General features: G+C 47.0%; 1 protein-coding gene across 1 annotated transcript in view; it reads left to right on the top strand.

Moving 5' to 3' along the window:
- Positions 1 to 23,301, top strand: part of USH1C (USH1 protein network component harmonin) — a 64,381-nt gene that overhangs the window by 24,536 nt on the left and 16,544 nt on the right. The window contains exons 12-18 of the mRNA XM_038764294.1: positions 1,776 to 1,918; positions 3,267 to 3,332; positions 6,269 to 6,393; positions 12,117 to 12,166; positions 16,505 to 16,657; positions 18,134 to 18,250; positions 19,528 to 20,019. Coding sequence (XP_038620222.1) covers positions 1,776 to 1,918; positions 3,267 to 3,332; positions 6,269 to 6,393; positions 12,117 to 12,166; positions 16,505 to 16,657; positions 18,134 to 18,250; positions 19,528 to 20,019 — 1,146 coding nt within the window. The remainder of the gene's footprint in view (positions 1 to 1,775; positions 1,919 to 3,266; positions 3,333 to 6,268; positions 6,394 to 12,116; positions 12,167 to 16,504; positions 16,658 to 18,133; positions 18,251 to 19,527; positions 20,020 to 23,301) is intronic.

Raw genomic sequence — 23,301 nt, 5'->3', positions numbered from 1 at the left:
AACAGAACCCTGAGACCCCAGGGACCCTGAGGCCTGCCCATTGCTCTTCTCCAGGCCTGTCCCAAGTTCCTCTTCCTGTCCGCACCCCCATATCTCAGTCCTCCATCTCTGAGTGGAGTCAGTAGCCGACACCAGACTCGGGTCTCTGACCTGGGAGGCGGGCAGACTTGTACCCTGCAGGAGGGGCTCTGCCTGCAGGGTTTCCTTGTCCCCAGGGTCCCAAAGAGCCCCTGTCCCCCTGGAGTCTTCCCACCTGCAAGGAGTTCACCCACCTGCAGAGTCTCCCCTCCTGCCGAGAGTCCCTCACTTACGGAGAGAGTTTCCCCTCATGGAGAGGTTACCCTGCTGGCAGAGCATCCCCTAAACCTGGAGAGTGTCCCCCAACTTTCAGAGAGTGCCTCCCCCCAGTAGAGAGTTATCCCCCTTGCAGAGAGTCCCCCACCTCTGGAGAGAGTTTCAATTCCCCCCTGCCCCCCACAGAGAGTTTCCCCACATGCGGAAGTTTCCCTGCCTGCAGTTTCCCCACCTGCAGAGAGCCCTGCAACCTACAGAGAGTGTCCCCACAACCTTCAGAGAGTTTTCCCATTTCCCGGGAATCTCTGTGTCTCTGGAAACAGACATCCCCTAGGGTCCTGGTGGGATGAGGCTGAAACAGTGCTGCCAGCCACAGACCCTGGCATCCCTTAAGGGCCGATAGTGTGGGAGAAGCAGTAGGAGAGTCTAGTACAGAGAGCTCAGAAAGATGAGTCAGGAAACCTGAGTTCTAATCCTGCCTCTGCTACTTGCTTGCTGTATGACCTTGGGCCAGTCATTTAACCTCTCTGACCTCAGTTTTCTTGTCTGTTAAATATTGCAATCAATCAGCCAATGGTACTGTGTGCAGAGCACTGGACTAAGCATTTGGGAAAGTACAGTACAGCAGAGTTAGTAGTCATGATGGCTGCCCACAAAGAATCTGCAGTCTACACGGGGAGACAAACTTTATAATTCATTCATTCATTCATTCAATCGTATTTATTGAGCACTTACTGTGTGCAGAGCACTGTACTAAGTGCTAGGGAAGTACAAGTAGGCAACATATAGAGATGGTCCCTACACAACAACGGGCTCACAGTCTAGAAGGGGGAGACAGACAACAAAACAAAACAGGTAGCCAGGTGTCAAAATCGTAATCTGTCTTCTCTCCCACTTAAACCGTGAAGCCCATATAGGAGGGGACTGTGTCTGATCTGATTGTCCCATGTGTGTCCAACGTTTAGCGCAGTGCCTGGCACATAGTAAGAACTCACTCCCTGCCCCAATTTCATTTGCTCAGACGGCTGAGTCCGGCTTGGCCAGAGCAGTGGGCAGGGAATGGCGAGGAATCGCAGGTCAGGGCTAGCCTCAAGGGATGACTAGCAGGGATGGGGAGGGGCGAGGGTACCCCCTTGGAGGGTCTGCTGAGCGGCCACCGACCTGAGCCGGCATCTGCGTGGCTCAGTGAAGCAGCATAGCTCAGTGGAAAGAGCCTGGGCTTTGAAGTCAGGGGTCATGGGTTTGAATCCCGGCTCTGCCAATTGTCAGCTGTGTGACTTTGGGTAAGTCACTTAACTTCTCTGGGCCTCAGTTCCCTCATCTGTAAAATGGGGATTAAGACTGTGAGCCCCCCGTGGGACAACCTGATCTCCTTGTAATCTCCCCAGTGCTTAGTACAATGCTTTGCACATAGTAAGCACTTAATAAATGCCATTATTATTATTATTATTATTATTATTATTATTATCTGCGGGCGGCAGGGCCGGGAGCTGTTTATGACGCCGCGGGAGCGGCAGGCCGAGGGTCGGCAGAGGGACCTGGCGCGGCAGGAGCTGATGCAGCAGAAGCGGCTGGCCGTGGAAGCCAACAAGATCCTCAAGGAGCAGGAGGAGAAAGAGAGGCAGTGAGCAGGGGTGGCGGTTGGGAGTGGTGGGGGGCACACAGTGGGTGGGGGCGGGGGGTAGACAGTGGGTCGGTGTGAACCCTCACCCGAAGACAGGAAGGGAATGTGTCCTTTTATTGATATATTGTACTCTCCCAAGCATTTTGTACAGTGCTTTGCCCACAGTAAGCACTCAATAAATACCACTGAATGAAGGCAGTCTACTACAAGTCAAAATTCACCTGAGCTGGGCAGCAGCGACTTGGGACTGAGTCGAGGGCGGAAACTCAATTTTACTGTGTGGAAGGAGGCGATGGTAAACCACTTCCGTATTTTTACCAAGAAAACTCTATGGATACACTACCAGAATGATTGCAGATGAAGGTGGCGCGTTCTGGGAGAGACGTGTCCATGGCGTCGCTACAGGTTGGAGATGACTCAACAGCGTAAGACAAGACAAGAAAGGAATGAGCCCTCCTGTCATCAGAGACAGAGTCCCCCTTCCCACAACCTCCACTCAAACCCTAATCAATCAGACCACCACTGGTACTTATTCATTCATTCAATCAATCGTATTTATTGGGTGCTTACTGTGTTCAGAGCACTGTACTAAGTGCTTGGGAAGTACAAGTTGGCAACATAACATACTGAGCACTTATGTACAGCACTGTGCTACGCGCTTGAGAAAGTAGAACAAAATACAGTCGGTAGATGTGATCCCTGCCCACAAGGACCTTCAAAGTCTAGCAGGTGAGACGGACTTTAATATAAATAATGAAGCCATGTCGGGTAGTGGAAGGAGCATGGGCCTGGTAATCAGGGGAATCTAATCTTGAGTCCACCACTTGCCTGCTGTGTGATCTTGGGCAAGTCACTTCACTTCTCTGTACCTCAGCCTCCTCATCTGTAAAGTGGGAATTAAATCCTACTCCCTTGTGAGCCCCACGTGGGACAGGAACTGTGTCTGATTTGACGATCTTGTATTTACCAAGCGCTTAGAACAGTGCTTGCCATATTGTAGGCGCTCAACAAATACCATTATTATTATCAACATTTATTAAGCACCCACTGGGTGTCATGCACTCGATTAAGAACATGAGAAGCTGAAAATAAGCAAAAGACAAATTTCCTGCCCCAAGGAGCTTACAGGTTCAAATCTATGTAAAATAGCATAGAAGTGTCAACTCTAATGTACTCTCCCAGGGTCACAGTACTCACACAGTGCTCCACACAGAGGACATGCTCAATAATTATCGATTGATTGCAGAAACCCTCCACATAGGTGCCACTGATCTGGGCACTCCCACATCAGGGATGATTCATGGGGAGAATTTTGTTGTTGCAAATGCAAATCTATATTTTCATGTAGGAGGAAAAAGGAAATCGCTCAGAAAGCTGCGGAAGAAAATGAAAGATTTCGCAAAGAAATGGACCAGTGAGTTCACATCCCCTTGGGGTAATGGTGCCAGTGAGGAGTGAGTGTGGATGGAGAGAAAAACGGTTTGGCTCAGGCATTTATGCAAAAGCATTTGAGTCTGTGATGGAAGCAGGAAGGTCTGCAGCGTGGCTTAGTGGAAAGAGCCCGGGCTTGGGAGTCAGAGGTCATGGGTTCGAATCCCAACTCTGCCACTTGTCAGCTGTGTGACTCTGGGCAAGTCACTTCACTTCTCTGTGCCTCAGTTGCCTCATCTGTAAAATGGGGATTGAGACTGTGAGCCCCACGTGGGACAACCTGACGACCTTGTATTCCCCCAGTGCTTAGAACAGTGCTTGGCACATAGTAAGTGCTTAACAAATACCATCATTAGTATTAGTATTAGTCTGCCCAAGAAGGGTGGTCATTGGCTCAGCCTTCAGCTAGTCTGTCTCCCTGTCCGATTTTCCCCAGTTCCGAAGCCTTCCTGTCTGGTATTTTCTTTGAACCTCCTTTGGCTCCTGCTTCCCAGTCCCCCGCCTCAGGAGTGGGGCCCACATTTTGGCATAGTGGATAGAGCCCAGACCTTGGAGTCAGAAGGACCTGGGTTCTAATCCCAGCTCTGTCTCTTGTCTGCTGTGTGACCTTGGCCAAGTCACTTCACTTCTCTGGGCCTCAGTTGCCTCATCTGTATAATGGGGATTAAGACTGTGAGTCCTATGTGAGGTAGAGACTTTGTCCAACCTGATTAGGTTGTATCTACGCCAGAGCTAAGAACAGTGTTTGACACATAGTAAGCACTTTATTTACAGGGACCTGGGAACCCCTCACAGAAAGATGCTTGCCAATCAATCAGTGGTATTTGCTGAGTGCTTACTGTGTGCACAGCATTGTAATAAGCACCTGGGGGAGTACAATACAATAGAGTTGGTAGACCCGACAGTCAACTACATTGTTAGCTCCTTAGGGGCAAGAATGGTGCCTACCAACTCTATTGCATTATACTCTCCCAAGCATTTAGTACAATACCCTGCACACGGTAAGGTCTTAATGCACATCATTGATGGATTATGACTTTTTGGGTGGGGGGGATGGTCCCTTTCTGGCCTCTGTATGTCACATTACCTACACAACGTGTGGATTCTAACAAGCATCTATTGCACGCCCAGAGACAAGGGTTGATAAAGGAAGAGTTTGGAATCCCCTAGTAGTAGAAATAGAGAGGCCACCCCCTAGTTCATGTGACATTTTAAAATTCAGTTTCGTACCAGGGGCCTACCACTTATGGCAACTACAAACTGGAAATTCGAAACCCGGTTCCCAAGAGGAGCCTACAAAGCTGAGCCTCCGCTGCTCAGGTTCATTAGAGTTGTTTTAATGTAATTTCTCATCCCGAATTTCAAGTAACTAAATGAAGTTAATTACTTCAAATTAGTGTAGTGTGGAGTTTCTGTATATTGCATTTGTTGTGGGGATAATCCTATTACATAATGGCTGGGATATCATTTCCATAATCTAAGTCTATTTCCAAGTATTAGAGATGTCGTCCTGGGATGTCGGATCCCATAATCCATTTCACTTAGTTCTTTAACCATGGGAGGGAATTATGAAGCAGCGTGGCTCAGTGGAAAGAGCCCGGTCTTGGGAGTCAGAGGTCATGGGTTCAAATCCTAGCTCCACCACTTATCAGCTGTGTGACCTTGGGCAAGCCACTTAACTTCTCTGTGCCTCAGTTCCCTCATCTGTAAAATGGGGATTAAGACCGTGAACCCCATGTGGGACAACCTGATTACCTTGATGACGATGATGATGATGATGATGATGGCATTTGTTAAGCGCTTACTATGGGCCAAGCACTGTTCTAAGTGCTGGGGGGTACCTTGTACCTTGTATCCCCCCAGTGCTTAGAACAGTGCTTGGCCCATAGTAAGCGCTTAACAAATGCCATCATTATTATTATTATTATTATTATGAGGCAGGTGGGACGGCTGCCAGAGTCAACAATGGGCATGAGAGTGCTTAGTGTCCACTGGTGCTGCTGCAGATGGGTGAAATTATTATTATTAATAACAATAAAAATAACAATAATAATACATCACCATCACTGGGGACAAGCACTGTCCTAAGCACTGGAGTAGATGCCGGATAATCAATGTGGACCCACACATGACCCACACATGGAGCTCACAGTTTAAGAGGGAGGGAGAACAGGCATTGAACTGTCATTTTACAGATGAGGAAACTGAAGCCCAGGAAAGTAAAGTGACTGGCCCAAGGTCACAAAGAAGATAAGTGGCAGAGCCTAGATTAGAACCCAGGTCCCCTGACTTCCACGCCCATGTACTTTTTCCATTAGCCCAAACTGTTTCCCTTGAATCACAATGGGCATCGATACATCAACACTTTCTCCTCTGTAGGCAGTTTACTATTTTGCAAAAATGCAACCCAAAGCTTTTCTGACAAAGAGCAAGGCTGACGGATTACAGGTGAAAAGTGTTGATTGACTATTCTTCTGTCCTTGAGTCCATCTCTGTTTAGTTGGAGGGGGTGAGCAAGCAAGTCAAAATGAAGAGTGTGGTCCAGCCTGGGCACCAGGCTTTAATCAGCCAAAGAAGTCAATTGTCATCCCCGGAAATGGTTTCTTTCCACGTAGCCAGCTCAGCAAGTATCCCCATACCGCTGCGTGGCCAAGTTGATAGAACAGCGGCCTGGGAGTCAAAAGAACCTGGGTTCTAATACCAGCTCGTCCACCTGTCTGCTGTGTGACCTTGGGCAAGTCACTTCATTTCTCTGGGCCTCAGTCCCTTCATCTGTAAAATGGGGATTAAGTCTGTGAGCCCCATGTGGGACAGGAACCGTGTCGTACCTGATTACCCTGTATCTACCCCAGTGCTTAGAACAGTGCTTGTCACTTAGTAAGGGCTTAACAAATACCACTATTATTACTATTGTTCCAGGATAGTGGAGGATGAAGAGAAGTTTAAAAAGCAATGGGAAGAGGACTGGGGATCCAAGGAGCAGCTGAAGTCTTCCAAAACCATCACCGCTGAGATCCACCCACCACCACCCCGGAAACCAAAAAGTAGGTCGGGCCGGGTGTGTGGGGGGATCTGTGGGGCTGGTAAGTCTGAAGTGCCTCGTCCCACGGCTCCCAGAAGAGGCTTAGAGAGGTCACGGGGAAGGCAGTGCCTCTGGCTTAATTTTCCCAGCAATCCCAGGTGCCGGGCGGGGATGGCTTTGCCCTTTGGGTCCCTAAGATGACAACATCTGACGTCCAGGAGAGCTGGGGATTCACTGAGGTTTGCAAAAACAATAGAAAAAGGCCCAGCAACCCCTCAAACCATTCATCCCTCCTGCCTTCAATCAATCAATCAATCAATCGTATTTATTGAGCGCTTACTGTGTGCAGAGCACTGTACTAAGCGCTTGGGAAGTACAAGTTGGCAACATATAGAGACATCCCTACCCATCCTTGCTGTTGTGTCCCAGAGGATTCTGGGTGCCTTGCCTGAGGTGAAGCAGGGCTGCCTGGGGAGAGCAGGTGAGTGGTTGCTTATGAATCAATCATTCATATTTTACTGAATACTTAATGTGCGCGGAGAGCTGTACTAAGGGCTTGGGAGAGTTCAATATAACAGACACACTCCCTGCCCACAACAAGCTACAGTCTAGTGGTAGTGTCGCCTTTGAGCAGACAATACACCACAGTACTCTTGAAAGTGGCGGACCCCAGCCTTGTCCCTTACACCCCAGGAGTCGGGGAGGGACGTGAAAGGGGCATAATAATAATAATGATATTTGTTATGTGCTTACTATATGAAAAGCACTGTACTCTGGCCCTTGGGTAGATATGAGAGAATCAGGTCCCACCTGGGGTTTACGGTCTAAAAAAGTAGAGAAGCAATATGGCCTAGTGGATAGAGCACAGGACTGAGAGTCAGAAGGACCAGTTCTAATCCCAGCCCTGTTACTTGATTTCTGTGTAACCTTGGGCAGGTCACTGTACTTGTATGTGCCTCACTTACCTCATTTGTAAATTGGGGATTAAGACTGCGAGCCCCATATGGGACATGGATTGAGTCTAATCTGATTACTTTGTGTCTACCCCAGCACTTAGAACAGTGCCTAGCACAAAGTAAGTATATAACAAATATCATTTAAAAAAAAAACTAAGCAGGAGAATTGCAGTTACCCAGTTCCCTTCCTCAAGTAATTTACAATCTAAGCTAGTGTCTGCACAGGCACGGAAGAGTGGTGACTTGAGACAAATTATATGGGTCTTCAAAAAACCCTCCACGAAACCTTACTACTGCTAGTAGTAGTAGTATTTATTCATGTTTTCTCTGTGCCCATTGCTGATGTAAATTATTATTATTATTATGGCATTTATTTAATGCTTATTATGTGCAAAGCACTGTTCTAAGTGCTGCGGAGGTTACGGAATGATCAGATTGTCCCACGGGGGGCTCACAGTCTTAATCCTCATTTTATAGATGAGGTAACTGAGGCCCAGAGAAGTTAAGTGACTTGCCCAGTCACACAGCTGACAATTGGCGGAGCTGGGATTGGAACCCATGACCTCTGACTCCAAAGCCCGGGCTCTTTCCACTGAGCCCCGCTGCTTCTCTAGAAGACAGACAGTATTCTCTAGAATAAAGACAGTATTATTAGGTCAGTCAATCAATGGTATTTATTGAGCGCTTTCTGTGTCCAGAACACTGTACTGAGTGCTTCGGAGGATACAGTGCAACAGAGTTGGTAGTCACGTTTTCTGCCCACAGTGAGTTTACAGTCCAGAGATGGAAAAAGACATTAATGTAAATACACAATTTATAACTATGTACCTAAGTGCTCTGGGGTTGACAGTGGGGCAAATACCAAATACACCATTACTGTTCCACATGGAGCTCACAGTCTATGTGACGAAAGAAAATGCCCCAAGTCTGAAAACAAGAGGTTTGTTGTCTCCACTGCCCAAACCCTTTTGGATCATTTCTCAATTGTGCCTTCCAAACCCTCCTATCAACGGTGTGCAGCAGCTGCTATTATTCTGTAAATAAATTTTCTTCCATCTGCCCATTTCTTCCTATATTCCTTCCTCTGTATGCCCCCCCCCAACACACTCCCTACCCCACCTCCCACTCCAATGAAAGGTTGCAGCATTATGGTGGGTGGCAAAGATAATAATAATAATGGCATTTATTAAGTGCTTACTATGTGCAAAGCACTGTTCTTTCCCTCAGGCTTTGCTTTCCAACAAGGTTGGAGATGGTTCTGGAGGAGATAATTTGCTGATGAATAACTTTGTCTGCGAGGCTTGGGGCTAATTGACTTTCATACACTGACCAGAAATGTTAGTAGAAAGAACAATCCATTTTAATTGCTTCCAGGGAAAGTAATCTTGTTCAATTTAGTTGATATAGAGTGGCTTAGTGAAAAGAGCACAGGCTTGGGAGTCAGAGGTTAGGGTTCTAATCCTGGCTCTTTCACTTGTCAGCTGTGTGACTTTGGGCAAGTCAATTCACTTCTCTGTGCTTCAGTGAGCTCATTTGTAAAATGGGGATTAAGACCGTGAACCTTATGTGGGACAACAAGAACAGTGCTTGGCACATAGTAAGCCCTTAACAAATACCATCATCATTAAATGTAGTCGCTGCTCTGAGAGACGTAACTCCTCTCCACCAAGCCTGTATTCAGGAGCAATAGGAGAAGAAATTGGGCCTCTGGAGGTTTGTCCTGTCTCTCTACCAAAAAAAAAAAAAAGAAGAAGAAAGTTTTCTCTCTCCACATATATGTTTTGGGAACATTGCAAATGGCAGGGAATGTGTCTCTTTATTGTTATATTGTATTTTCCCCAGTACTTAGTACAGTGTTCTGCATACAGTAAGTGCTAAATAAATACATTTGACTGAGTGAATGAATGAAACCAAGGATGTCTTTTTGCTTTGGGTGGATCACTATCATCTGCTGACAGGAACTCCTGCCCTATCAGTCCAGTTTGCATATGTCAATTGAATTTACTCCAATTGGAAGGTAGCAAAGGAAATTCATTAATGCTGCTGAGCATGCCCTCTTTCCCCACTTCTTTCTCCTGTGAAATTCTGAACCCCAGAGATTTCTACAGCAGCTGGATCACACTGGAAGTGGGAACTGCAGTCTGTAATTTGGGGTGCAGATCTCACTCCCCCATAAGAATTTGGGCAGAAGCCTATTTCAGCCTCTGCTGACTTATTTGATCTCTGGATTTTGCCCTCACAGGGTGGCAATCTAAGAATGTGTTCAAGGCTTCCCCTAAATTCTGACCCCCTGTGGACTCAATCAATCAATACTATTTATTGAGCCTTACCTGGATGCAGAGCCCTGAATTTCAATCAATACTATTTATTGAGCCTTACCTGGATGCAGAGCCCTGAATTAAACATTTGGGAGATTGCATTAAAATTCAGAAACAGTTTCTTAATTCTATGTCCTCAAGGACCATGCAATTTAATAATAATAATGGTTGTGATATTTTAAGGCTTTGCTGCGTCAAACATTGTACTAAGTGCTGGGGTAGATAAATAAATTACAAGCTTTAAACACAGTCCCTGTCCCATATGGAGCTCAGTCTATATTGGAGAGGGAACAGGTATTTAATCCTCATTTTACAAATGAGGAAACTGAGACCCAGAGAAATGAAGTGACTTGCCTGAGGTAACACAGCCATGATTATGTACCATGCTGCTTCTCAATCTAGCCGGTGGAGGGAGGGATGGGGAGGTTGCTTTTCTGTCCTCTCAGTGAATCTGTCCCCTTCCAGCCTATCCTAGTAGGCTCCAGCAAACTCTAGAAATTGTTCCAGTGGCCTTGGGGGCCTAGGCTCTTAGTTCAGGCAGTAGTGGCTTAGTGGAAAGAGCCTGGGAGTCAGAGGACCTGGACTCTAATCCCACATATGCCACTTGTCTGCTGTTTGGCCTTGGGCAAGTCACTTTACTTGTCTTGGCTTCAGTTACCTCTTCTGTAAAATGGGGACTAAGGTTGTGAGCCCGATGTGGGACAGGGACTGCATCCAACCCGATTTGCTCCTATAATAATTGTAATAATGATGGCATTTGTTAAGTACTTACTATGTACAAAGTACTCCCCCCCCCCAGTGCTTAGTACAGTGCCTAGCACATAGTAAGCTCTTAACAAATACCACAATTATTATTATTGATTCAACACCAGAGGACATTGCTCAACTTTATGCTTCAGAACAGGGCTGGTCTGCTCCAAGCCCCTGGTTGCTGGACCAAGCCCTCCCTTTTCCTGAACCGGTCATTGCAACCAGCGGGACAGGGAGATTTCCAAAATCATTCAGTCCCCAAAATTCTACCGGGGCCATCTTCAGCCTCCAGCTCGGCTCCATCCCTCCTTACTCCCTTCCTCCTTTGTCTCCCCGGTAGATGAAAAGGGTGTAAACCATCAGCCACTGGCCACGAACATCCCGGATGGAGCGATCCCGAAACAGAGACCTCAGGTTGGCAGTTCCCTCCTTGCCCTCTGGCCTGATTCTGACTCCTCCCTGCCTCCTCACTGGCAGCTCAGAGCCTAAGGCTGGACAATGTCCAGCCTTACATCGACATCCCCTGATGCAGGGTCCATGGAGAAGCCCAGAGGCAGCCACGGGACAGGCGACTCAAGGAATGTACACAGTTAATGGAATCTGGGTTGCATTCCCCCTCCCTTCCTTCATAGAAAGGGGGCTTCATTTATAACCCCTTCTGAGTGTTCTCCCCACCCATCGGGATGACTACAGCAAGATGTCTCTCTGGGGTCTGGTTGTCTCTCTGGACTAATATCTAATCAGGATATCTTTTCCTTTCCCCCTCCACATACCTCATCTAGCTTTGACCTTTAACCCTCTCTATAGCTGTTGGAAATGAATGTAAGGGAATTTGACAGAACTATGCACCCCCACCATCACAGTGCATTTCTCCACCTGCAGCAGAACTAGACAGGGACCGAAGGTTATCTGGCGACATTTCTTGAGTGGATGGTGGCATTTTGTGTTTCCTTTTTCGTGTGCTTGAACCTTGGAATCTAGCTCAGAGAAGCTTGAATTCTCCCAGAGATCTTCAGATATGGTTTGCTTCCCTCCAATAGCATTTGCTGTTGGAGAATTGAGGAACAGGGGCTCAAATAAATGGAAACTCTAAGGCTAAGAATGCTAGCTGTGACTCAAACGCTGGTATTGTCCAGGAAGGAACAGGGCAGTTGTGTTGCTCTGGTTGGCTAAGGGATCTTGTGCAAGACAAGACACAAGTCACTTTGGAATTCTCATTAACCGGCAAATGTGGAATTTGGTTCTTTCTAAGTGGAAAAGCAGTGTGGCTCAGTGGAAAGAGCCCGGGCTTTGGAGTCAGAGGTCAGGGGTTCAAATCCCGGCTCCACCAATTGTCAGCTGTGTGGCTTTGGGCAAGTCACTTAACTTCTCTGGGCCTCAGTTCCCTCATCTGGGAAATGGGGATTAAGACTGTGAGCCCCCCGTGGGACAACCTGATCATCTTGTAAACTCCCCAGCGCTTAGAACAGTGCTTTGCACATAGTAAGCACTTAATAAATGCTATTATTATTATTATTATTATTATTACAAGCTGCATGAGGGTCCCTGTGGCCAGGGAACATGTCAGCCAGAACTCTGTTCTACTGTACTTTCCCAAATGCTTAGTACAGTGCTCTACACACAGTAAGCACTCAATGAATGTGACTGATTGATTGATTGCTGGGAGTTGATATAGTGGGACTCGATTCTTCTCATCTTTTTTGTTCTTTGCCCTTTTATAGCTTTTGGGTGGTTTTATCGGTACGAAGGGAAATTCCCCACCCTCCGGAAGGTACGACAGGAGTGGGGTGACTTCTGAGCATGTTGGATTAGTGTTGTTTGCTGTGGGCCTTTTGCCTCTTTATCTCTCATCCTGCTCTCTTTATGTAAGCAATCTAACAGCTCCTCTTTCCTGGAGCTTCCCTGAAGAGTATTCATAACTGGTTTGGGTTGCTCTGGGTTACTGTTGCTGTTAAGATGGTTGTTGTTTTTAGTGGTAGATTATCTAGGTAAATTGATTTTTTTAAAAAGCCCCCAAGAAGCACGAGTTTATTCTCTTGCACCATGGCAGGAAACAGATGGAGGTATTCCCTGGGAGGGCAGCTTCTCTTGGTGACAACAGGGTGGTCTGCTGGTGGGCAAAGACTGGATTGGATTCAGGCAGAAGGTAGCATTCCCTCATCTGTAAAATGGGGATTAGGACTGTGAGCCCTATGTGAGACAGGGACAGTGTCCAACCTGATTATCTCATATCTACTCCAGTGTTTAAAATAGTACCTGACACAAAGTAAGCGCTTAACAAATACCATAATTATTATTATTATTATTATTATTATTATTATTATTATTATTATTATCACACACAATCCAGCAGGCAGAGCGGCCTGAAACCATCCAAATGGCTGTTGAGACTTGGGGTGCAGATAACGTCAACCCCAATGTTGGCATATCCCAAAATTGCCAAGGACTTTCCATCTCCCCTTTGGCAGTGCCTGGGAGGGTGCCCACAGTAATGCATTTCTGGCTGCTATCTGAGGGCATTTAATTCAGTTTCAAGCCCTATTATGGGAGATTTATCTGTTCCCAGTCAGGTTATCCTTTGCCTCATTGAATCACCCTGATATTCAGTTTATGCGAAGGTTGTTATTGATGTGTAGGGAGCCGACAGAGGACGAGGCTCGGGAATGATGTTTGGAAACCAGTTCCCACTGGGAGACGAGGAACTGGTCCTCTGGGCTGAATGATTTCCAATTTCATTGACCACTGCAGCAATTATACTGGGGCAGAGGGTGGTGTCAGTCTGGGGAGGACAGTGGAGAGAGTCAGATGAATGTGGTGAGGTGGGAGTGAAAAGCGGACAGGCATTTTCTGGTCTAGACAGTGAACTTTCCTTCACCTCTCCAATCCCTTTGCTCAGCTGCCCTCCCTTTGCTATGGCTGCTAGAGGGATGGGAGATGCAACTCTCCCAGCAACTTCTGGGCCCCCCGCTTCTGCCACACCTATAGACTATTTTTTTTTCACATTGCACTACTCCAGAGAGCAGAAAATCTGGGGACCGAGACATAGCAGTCTAACTTCAAACAAGCCTCTTCTCTCTTTTTTAATTTATGTTATTTGTTAAGGGCTTATTATGTGTCAAGCACTGTTTGAAGTGCTGGGCAAGTATAAGTTATAAGTTTGTTCCCGAATTGTACTTTCCAAGCTCTTAGTACAGTGCTCTCCAAGCTCTTAGTACAGTGCTCTGCACACAGTAAGGACTCAATAAATACGATTGAATGAATGAGGTAGCCCCTGTCCCACATGCGGCTTACAGTCCAATGGGAGGGAGAACGGAAATTGATTTCTCATTTAACATTTAGGCAATTTAGGCACAGAAATGTTAAGTGTCTTGCCCAAGGTCACAAAACAGGCAAATGGTGGAGTCAGGATTAGAACCCAGGTTCACTGGCTCCCAGGCTCATGCTTTATCCACTAGGACACGTTGTTCCTCTTCTCCTATCTCAGTTCCCCATCTACAAATGGAAAAATGCCCATTCTTTCTGACCCACAAGGATGACGAGTAGAAATGAGAAAAAACACTTTTCATTATTATCAGAGGGAGGAATCAGTTATACTTTCAAAGAATAATAGCATTTGTAGATGGCATTTAAAGTACCAAAAAATCTTTTATGCTTACCCATTTTATAAGATTATGGGCAGAGCTCGCCCTATCAGAATCTCGGGCAGGAATTCGAAAGAAGTCCCTTTCTATTTATCTGTCCCACTTTAATTTTCTGGTCTAATACTTTTCAGACCTGTGTCTATCTGAGGCCATTTTCTGATGGTTCAATCAAGAAATGTTGGCAGTTGGTAGATGGGTCCTTCCAGAACCCCAGCCATTTTGTTGCTGAGGTAAATAGAATGAATCTCCCAGGCAATGAGTCCCTGTATTCCTGATCCTTGGTCATTGAAGAAGCAACTGACTCAGGCTGAGCTGAGAAACAGCGTGGCCTAATGGAGAAAGCACAGGCCTGGGAGTCAGAGGACCTGGGTTCTAATTCCGTCTCTGCCACTTATCTGCCGCGTGACTTTGTGTGAGTCACTTCACTTCTCTATGCCTCAATTACCTCTTCTGCAAAATGGACGTGAGTACTGTGAACCTCATGTGGGATTAGTTTGAATATACCCCAGCGATTAGTACAGTGTCTGGAACATAGTAAGTGCTTTACAAATACCATTTGAAAAAAACTAAACGGGCCTTATTTGTAGCTTCTGGAGCTCAACTCTCTGTATTGCTGACCAGAAGAAAGTGGACATTCTGGATTAGAATCAGTTGTAATCAGTCTTTTATGGAACCAGGCAATGATCATAATCTCTCCAGTCAGAACAAGAGTGATTTTAGAAAGCTCAGAGCAACCCACATGGAGGTGGAGTCGAGGGGTTGAATTGCACCTCAGCTTTCTAATGAGCTGAACGATTCCCCCAGGTTGGAGTCCGGAAACTTGGAAGGAGACACAGATGGTTCTCCATTCCAAGAAAGCTCTTATCCCTCCATGAAACTGTCATGGGGTGCCTAAACCATTCCTGGAGACAGCTCCGGGGGAGCTGGATGTTTTGGGGTCTAAAAGGGAGCGTGGTCCCATCCCTCTTTGCTGGGGAAGCAGAAATATCAGGGCATGTGGCTTGCTCTGCTTTCTCTGCTTCTACCCTGTGTTTGCCATCTTTCTCCCTACTCTTGGTATGCTGTGATCCAGTATTGTCGTGTGACATGCGCGCACGCACGCACACACACACACACACACACACACACACACACACACACACACACACACACATTGTCCGAGCACTCAATGTATCTAAGTGAGTCCACAACTTGTGGCCTCCCGGGGCTCCGAGATGACGTCCTGCCTCGGCAGCAAATGTAATGAGTGGTTCCCCTCTGTTGCTCTGCCCTGTGTTTCCAAGGCTCAGCCAGCCCAACACTCACCTTTATGCTGCAGACCAAATTCTTAGCCCATCGAGGTCTGCAGCAGAGAGACAAGGCCCCATTTAACCCATATTTGCCCCAAATTATAATAATAATGCTATTATTACTGTATTTGCTAAGGGCTTACTATATGCCAGGCACTGTACTAAGTACTGGGGTGGATACAAGCAAATTAGGTTGGACAGTCCCTGTCCCACATGGGGCTCACAGTCTTAATCCCCATTTTACAGATGAGGGAACTGAGGCCCAGAGAAATAAAGTGACATATCTGTGCAGCCGGGAGTTCCAGAGCAAACCCAGTCTCTTAACCCTGACTGATTATTACCCTCTTCATGAAGCAGACGTTTTCCCACAGGGTTGGCAGTCTGGTCTAAACTGGTCCTTTGACCTCTCTTCCTCCAGATGAGAGGAGTCAATCAAGAAGTGGTATTTATTGAACATTTATTGGGTGAAGAGCACTCTACTAAGAGCATGGGAGAGTCCAATAAAATAGACACAGACCCTGACCTTTGGGAATTTACAGTCTAATCATAATAATGATAATTGTGGTATTTGTTATTTCAATTTTATTTAGTTCAATTGCATTTATTAAGTGCTTATTGTGTGCAGAGCACTGTACAAGTGCTTGGGAAAGTACAATACAACAATAAAGAGTGGCAATCCCTGCCCACAATGAGCTTACAGTGCTTACTATGTGCCAGGCACTATACTAAGCACTGGGGCGGATACAAGCAAATCAGGTTGGACATAGTCCCTGTCCCATATGGGGCTCACAGCTTTAATCCCCATTTTACATATGAGGGAACTGAGGCACAGAGAAGTGAAGTGACTTGCTCACGATCTCACAGCAGACGAATGGTGGAGCCGGGAAGAGAACCCACGTCCTTCTGACTCCCAGGCCTGGGTTCTATCCATTAGGCCACACTATTTCTCTAGTCTAGTGGTTCTGCAGAGTTTGAGCTCCCTCTCTGAGAACACCAATGGTCCAATTCAGGGTTTGCCATAACATACATCCACAAGCACACTCTTGACACCCTCCCCCTTCACAACCACACACGTGTCTCCCCACAAGCATATATGTGTGTCACCCTTTTGCCGCATGTTGTAGCAGTTATCAGGGGGAGACCATCAATCCTGCCCCTCTTCCCCCCATCCCATCCCAGAAAGGCAAAGATAAAAAGAAACCCAAACATGACAGCACATTGGAACTGAGGAGGAATAAGAAGGAGTTGGAATTTGAGCAAAAGCTGTACAAGGAGAAAGAGGAGATGCTGGAGAAAGAGAAGCAACTGAAGATCAACCGCCTGGCCCAGGAGGTACGTTTGATAGGCAACCGGGCCTTGACCGGAGCCCCCGGATTTGGATCGGGGACTCGCCATTGCCAGGGCACAGGGGTGCAGAGCCCAACTGCTAAACCCAGAATTGAAGGGTGCTTCTACGTAGGCAAAGTGAATTATTCACTGAGCTTGCATAATTAGCCAGTGAGTAGAATCACTGTGGATGCAATTCTACGAAATTCAGGCTCAAAACTCCTTGTAGAAAAGATGGGGTCTGGAGAATCTGGACAATTACCTCAGCTCACCCCTTTGCCTTGGTAGAAAGAGCCTCCAAAATCCAAATTTGGCCCAGAGAGGGTAACATCAAAGGGGTGTTGAATTGTGAATTTGATAGTGAATTAGCCTTCTTAACCTCTTTGGCTCTCTCCCCAGTGAGCACCTGCAGTATATGTGTCCATTTGACCTTGTGTTTAGGAAAATGTGAATTCCAAGATCATTGGGTTAAGGACCCAAAAGAAATGAAGAGAGTGTAGTCGCAGAATGAAAACATCTGATTGGGAGAGCCAAAGTATGCTAATAAAGTTAGAGGTGATTGTATATAGCACGGAACCTTTGCAGATGCCGAAACACTTCTTTTAAGGACACAGTAAAACAAAGCTTCAGACAATGCTGACCCCAGTTGGAAATCGGGAGTCAGTTGCTAAAGGCAGACTAGCATGGTGTCCTGTTACCAAGAAGAGAGTAGCTGTCTTTTCTCTAATGGTATTTGTTAAGCGCTTACTATGTGCCAAGCACCAGACCAAGCACTTGGGTAGCTACAAGGCAATAAGGTTGAACACAGTCTCTCTCCCACTTGGGGCTCACAATCTTAACCCCCATTTTACAACTGAGGTAACTGAGACACAGAAAAGTGAAATGACTTGCCCAAGGTCACACAGCAAACAAGTGGTGGTGCTGGAATTAGAAACCGGGTTCCTTTGAGTCCCAGGCTTGTGTTCTATCCACTAGGCCAGGCTACTTCCCTGTCTTGGAACAAAATCTTTGATAGAAAGACAAGAAGGTAAAAGAAAATGGCACCAAGTGCTGCAAACATTAAGCACAACAACATTTACAACAAGGGACAACCTTTTTGGGTGCTTAATATGGCTGGGACTTTGGATCTTACATTAGTCTTTCCAGCCACACTTGCTCTCGTAGATGAACTTCAAGGTATGAGCGGTGTCTTTTTTGAATATGAAGGATAACTATATATATATATATATATATATATAGTTAGAAATGTGTATATGCGCACTTCTATTGCAAAGCCTAGACAGGAAAGAGATTGGGCAGAAATAGACTAGAATTTGGGCCATGTAGAAAGTGTACAGAGAAAGCGATTATTTACATCTTTCCCCCACCGAAAAAAGTTACTTAAGAGTCTTTTAAAGGATGCTATTTGGCTTTCTGCTAATGTTGCATGTGGTTTGGAAGTGCAATGTTTCTGTGATCTTTGTGCTGTGGTCTTGTGCTAAGGTGTCAGAGACTGAGCGAGAAGATCTAGAGGAGTCTGAAAAGATTCAGCTCTGGGTGGAAAGACTTTGTCAGACCCGGTTAGAACAGATCTCCTCTGCGGAGAACGAGATTTCTGAGGTAACCAAAGTGTGTTTCCCACACCTGCTCCCAGCATGCCTGTATTTGCCACCTGGATGTTTTGCTCAATGCCACTGCATCCTAAAAGGATGTCTAAGCTGTTTCCCCAGAAAAAAACAACCCCTTAGTAATAATAATTAAGGTACTTTTTAATTGCTTGCTTTGTGCCAAGTGCTGTACGAAGCACTGGGGTCGAAACAGGATAGTCAGTTGGGACACAGTCCCTGTCCCATAAGGGGCTCAAAGTGTATGTGAGGATTGAATCCCCATTTTACAGATGAGGATAAAGAGGCCCAGAGCAGTTAAGTAACTTGCCCAAGGTTACACAGTAGATGAGTGGCGGAGTGGGATTAGAACCCAGATCCTCTGACTCCCATGTATATGGCCTTCCCACTAGGTCATGCTGCTCTGCTTATTTGTGCCCACTCCCCCCCTGACTGCCACTCTACTGGACCCCTCTGAGGTGACCAGGGTACTAGGATTTGAGAGGACAGACTTGTGATTAGGGGAGAAGGAGGCATCGGGGACTTCCAGAATCTTTAGATGCCCCACGCTACATCTTCCCAGGCAGATGAAATTCCCTGGTGGTGCCTCCTCCTCCTCTTCTTCCTCCAAACATTGGTTTTTGTTTTGTTTTTATGTCACCCCCATTTAAACCAGTGGCTTTCTCTTACAGGGGACAGAGTATAGTAGGAAGGCAAGGGAGGTGTAGACATAATACTAATAATTATTGTGGTGTTTGTTAACAATAATAATAATAATAATGATGATGATATTTGTTAAGTGCCACGTGCCAAGCACTGCTCTGAACACTGGGGTAGATACAAGGTAATCATGTTGTCCCATGTGGGGCTCACAGTCTTAATCTCCATTTTCCCGATGAGGAAACTGAGGCACAGAGAAGTAAAGTGACTTGCCCGAGGTCACACAGCAGACATGTGGCAGAGCTGGGATTAGAACCCAGGTCTTTCTGACTCCCAAGACTGTGCTCTATCCGTTAGGCCATGCTGCTCTTCTATGTGACCCGAGTGGCACTGCCCACGTAGCTCCCGTCTGTTCATTTGTTCAGCTGTATTCACTGAGCGCTTACTGTGTGCAGAGCACTGTACTGGGCGCTTGGGAGAGTGTAATATAACAACAAACAGACACATTCCCTGCCCACAATTAGCTTACAGTCTTGCTGGCTTGATCGTCCAGCTGTTGGCTCTTCTGGTGGCCCAGAGCCCTGGCCCATCCAGACATGGGACTGAAGCAGCCATTTGTGGTTTGTACCTCAGATGACCACCAGCCCCCCGCCCCCCGTGGCTCCTCCGGCCCTCCCCCTGAGGCGCTTTGCAGGGGGTCTGCACCTCCACACCACAGACTTCGACGACTTTGCTCAGGACAGCAGCCTCCAGCCTCCAAAGCGCCTGGCTCCTCTCTCCCCCTCGGCCGGGCCTGCGTCGGCCCACCCTCCTCTCACCCCTTCCCCCAAACCAACCTCAAAGTTTTTGGGCCCCTCTCCACTCTCGGGGACAACCAAGATGGTCTCCTCTTCCTCCGCTTGGATCCAACGCCCAACGGGTGCCCCAGCAGCCTCCCTGTCCATTGCCCAGCAGACTCTGGGCTGTGGGCGTCCACCCCCCTCGGCCCTGGAGGAAGCCCTGGCCAATCATGGTTTCCGCTCCGGGGACGCGGCTGACTCGGTGGATGACTGGGAGGTAAAGAACTACAGCAGGAGGTGCACTAGCTCCCCCAACCTAGAGAGAAACTACCCACCTACTCCAAAGGTACTGTCAGACTCGGTGGGCACAATGCAAGATTAACCCTCCGGGGCATCAGTTTAAGGGAAGCTGAGCCTCAATTGCTTTGTGTTTCTGCATGTTGCCGTGTGACTGAGTGGTGTGTATCAATGTCCTGGACTTGGTCAGCCTTGCAAATAGCGGTTGGCCCCAGGGGCATGGATAAGGAGTCTTCTCGCTGGGCTCTGAGGAGACTGACTGGGCTGGTGGAGGTCTCTTTGGGAGGGTAGAATGGGTTTATTCTCATTTGCAAGGCTGGGCAAGTTCAAAGATCAGACACTTGCTTCATATTGTTAAGTGCTTACTGTGTGCCGGTACTGTTCTAAGCACTGGGGTAGATACAAAATAATCGGGTGGTACACAGTCCCCATCCCACAGAGGGCTCACAGTCATGATCCCCATTTCACAGGTGAGGTAAATGAGGCCCAGAATAAGTGAAATGCCTTGCCCAGGGGCACACAGCAGACAAGTGGCCGAGCCAGGATTAGAACCCCAGTTCTTCTCCCAAGGCCTGTGCTCTATCCCCTAGGCCACGCAGCTTCGCTCATCCTTCATTATTTTCAACTCGCCCAGTTGGAAAGAGGGAAGACAATAATTATGGTATTTGTTATGGACCTACTGTATGTCCATCATTGTTCAGTGTGCTGGGAAGATACAGGTTAATCAGGTTAGACACAGTCCCTGTCCCACACAGGGACTCACCGTCTAAATAAGAGGGAGAACAAGACTTGAATCGCCATTTTACAGATGAGGAAACCATGGTCCAGAGAAGTGTCTTGGCCAAGGTCACCCAGCAGGAAGCTGGCAGAGCCTGGATTGGAACCCAGGTCCCTGAGTCCCAGTTCCATGATATTCCCACTAAGCCACGATGGCTCTTGGGCAAATTTCGGCCTGACTATTCAGCAGTGAACAGCGGGGGAGCCTAGGCACCAAAGTCCAGTTAATGAGATATTGAATTATCATCTTCCAGGGTAATGGCCAAAAACATGAACTGGAAGTGAGGCCTTCCCAAAAAATTTAGGTTGACCCTCAGCTTTTAGGTTGGAAAGAACAAAATCCAAAGGAATCCTTCAGTTTCCCCAACAATGCAATCTCTCTCCTTCTCTTAGTGGGGAGAATAGCGGGGCTTTGGCTCCGAACAATATTTTGATGTCTTTCTTGTCTTATCGTTACCAATCCAACTGGTTCTTTCACTGATGGCTGGAGGAACAAGGCTGTTTTGATTTACCTCTGAGGTTCTTAGAGCTGGATATTGGCAATAAGCTAAACCTTCCAGGGATGGGTGAAGAGGGTGGCAGTGGTGCCTCCCGGGCAGCTCCTGGAGCCTTCTGGGAGATTCACTGCAGGATGTTTCTGACAGGAAGGTCAGACTCCTGGAACCCCCAGGTTGAAGGAGCAAGTGAGTTACAGTGATAGTAGTAATATTATTCTATTTTTAATGGTATTTGTTAAGTGCTTAATATGTGCCAGGCACTGTACTAAGCACTGGGGTAGATACAAGCTAATCAGGTTGGACACAGTCCATATCCCACATAGGGCTCATAGTCTTAATCCCCATTTTACAGATGAGGGAACTGAGGCACAGTAAAGTGACTCACCCAAGGTCACACAGCAGACAAGTGGTGGAGTGGGGATTTAAACCCAGGTCCTTCTTACTCCCAGGTCTGTGTTGTATCCACTAGGCCACACTGCTTTTCATATTCGCGTTCTCGAGCACTGACTCTGTGCAATGAGCTGTCCTAAATGCGTGAGAAGTACAGAACCAAGAAATGAACCGTTCCCTGCCCACAGGGAGCATAGTTGGCTTACAGCCTCCTCTTCTTCTCTTTCCTCCCACATCTAAACACGCAGTTGAGTTGTGAAAATGTGTAATGAGCACGAAGAAAGCAGCACGTTTCAAACTATTATTCAAAAGGGCATCTGGGCCTCTTGGTTCAGGGAGCAGAGAAGTCCAGATGGAGCCCCAAAGAAGCCCAGCTGCTGTCCTTGCCTTAGAGAGGCAAACCCAGGGGATCCCAATCCTGGCCCTAAACCTAGCCCCAGTCCTGGTTTACCAGGCTCTTTGAGGGGCCAGCTTGAGGAGGGCCACATCCTTCAGGTAATAGTAATGTTAACTGTGGAATTTGTTAAGCAATTCCTCATAATAATAATCGTGAGACTTGTTAAGTGCTTACTACGTGACCAGCACTGTACTTAGGCATGGGGTGGATGCAGGCAAATTAGGTTGGATACATTCCCTGTCCCATGTAGAGCTGACAGTCTTAATACTCATTTTACAGATGAGGGAACTGAGGCACAGAGAAGTGAAGTGATTTGCCCAAGTTCCCACAGCAGATAAGTGGCAGGGCTGGGATTAGAACTCAGGTCCTTCTGACTCCCAGGCCTGTGCTCTGTCCATTAGGCCATGCTGCTTCCTGTGTGCTAAATCCTGGGTAGATGTCGGATAATCAGGTCAGAACTCCCATCCCATTTGGGACTTAGAGGCTAAGGAAGAGAGAGAACAGGCATTGAATCCCCATTTGACAGATGCAGAAACTGAGACCTAAAGTAGGTAAATGACTTGCCCAAGATCACACAGCAGGAAAGTGGAGGAGCCAGGATTAAAATAGGATTGGCTGACTGGCTAACAAGCCTGCTTACACAGGTTATTATTATTATTACTATTATGGTATTTATTAAGTGCTTACTATGTGCCAAGAACTGAAGGGAAGCACAATTATTCAGGGATATTGGACCTGTCCAAACAGCCAATCCTGAATTATCCAGACTGAAGATGCAGACAACTCTCACTTCCCCACCATGATTGTTCCATCCTTGCTGTGCTTCAGTGAAGTGGCCCTGCCCTGGCTGTGTTACCCGGTGGGGTGAGGGACAGGTCAGGAGTGGATTGACTAATTCAGCAAGTGGAAAGCCAATGACTGAAGTGTCCTAGTTTTGAATTGGCCTCTGAAGGCTGCTTCCTGTTGGTCTTATCCTCACCCGCTGAGCTCCAAGTGGTTCTAAACCCAGAGGCTTGAGTCAGCACATTGCATGCGCATGGAGTTCTCTGTCTGCTCTCTTTTGCCCCCACCTGCTGTGAGGATGCATGTAGCACAATGTACATTTCTTCTGTGTGGGGTCGACTTGCCATCTTCCATGGTCTTGGGCTGAAGTTGTCCTTTAGGTGATAAGAAACACATCACACCTCAGCAAAATCCTATCCACTTCATACGCTTCCCTGGTATGTCAAAAATCCATGTTGACCATTCCTCCCTCGGTTCCTGATACCTT

This window comes from Tachyglossus aculeatus, chromosome 22 (assembly GCF_015852505.1).
Source record: "Tachyglossus aculeatus isolate mTacAcu1 chromosome 22, mTacAcu1.pri, whole genome shotgun sequence".
In the NCBI taxonomy this organism is placed as follows: Eukaryota; Metazoa; Chordata; class Mammalia; order Monotremata; family Tachyglossidae; genus Tachyglossus; species Tachyglossus aculeatus.
The sequence above is the reverse complement of the archived record's forward strand: the minus strand, read 5'-3'. Positions and strand labels throughout refer to the sequence as shown.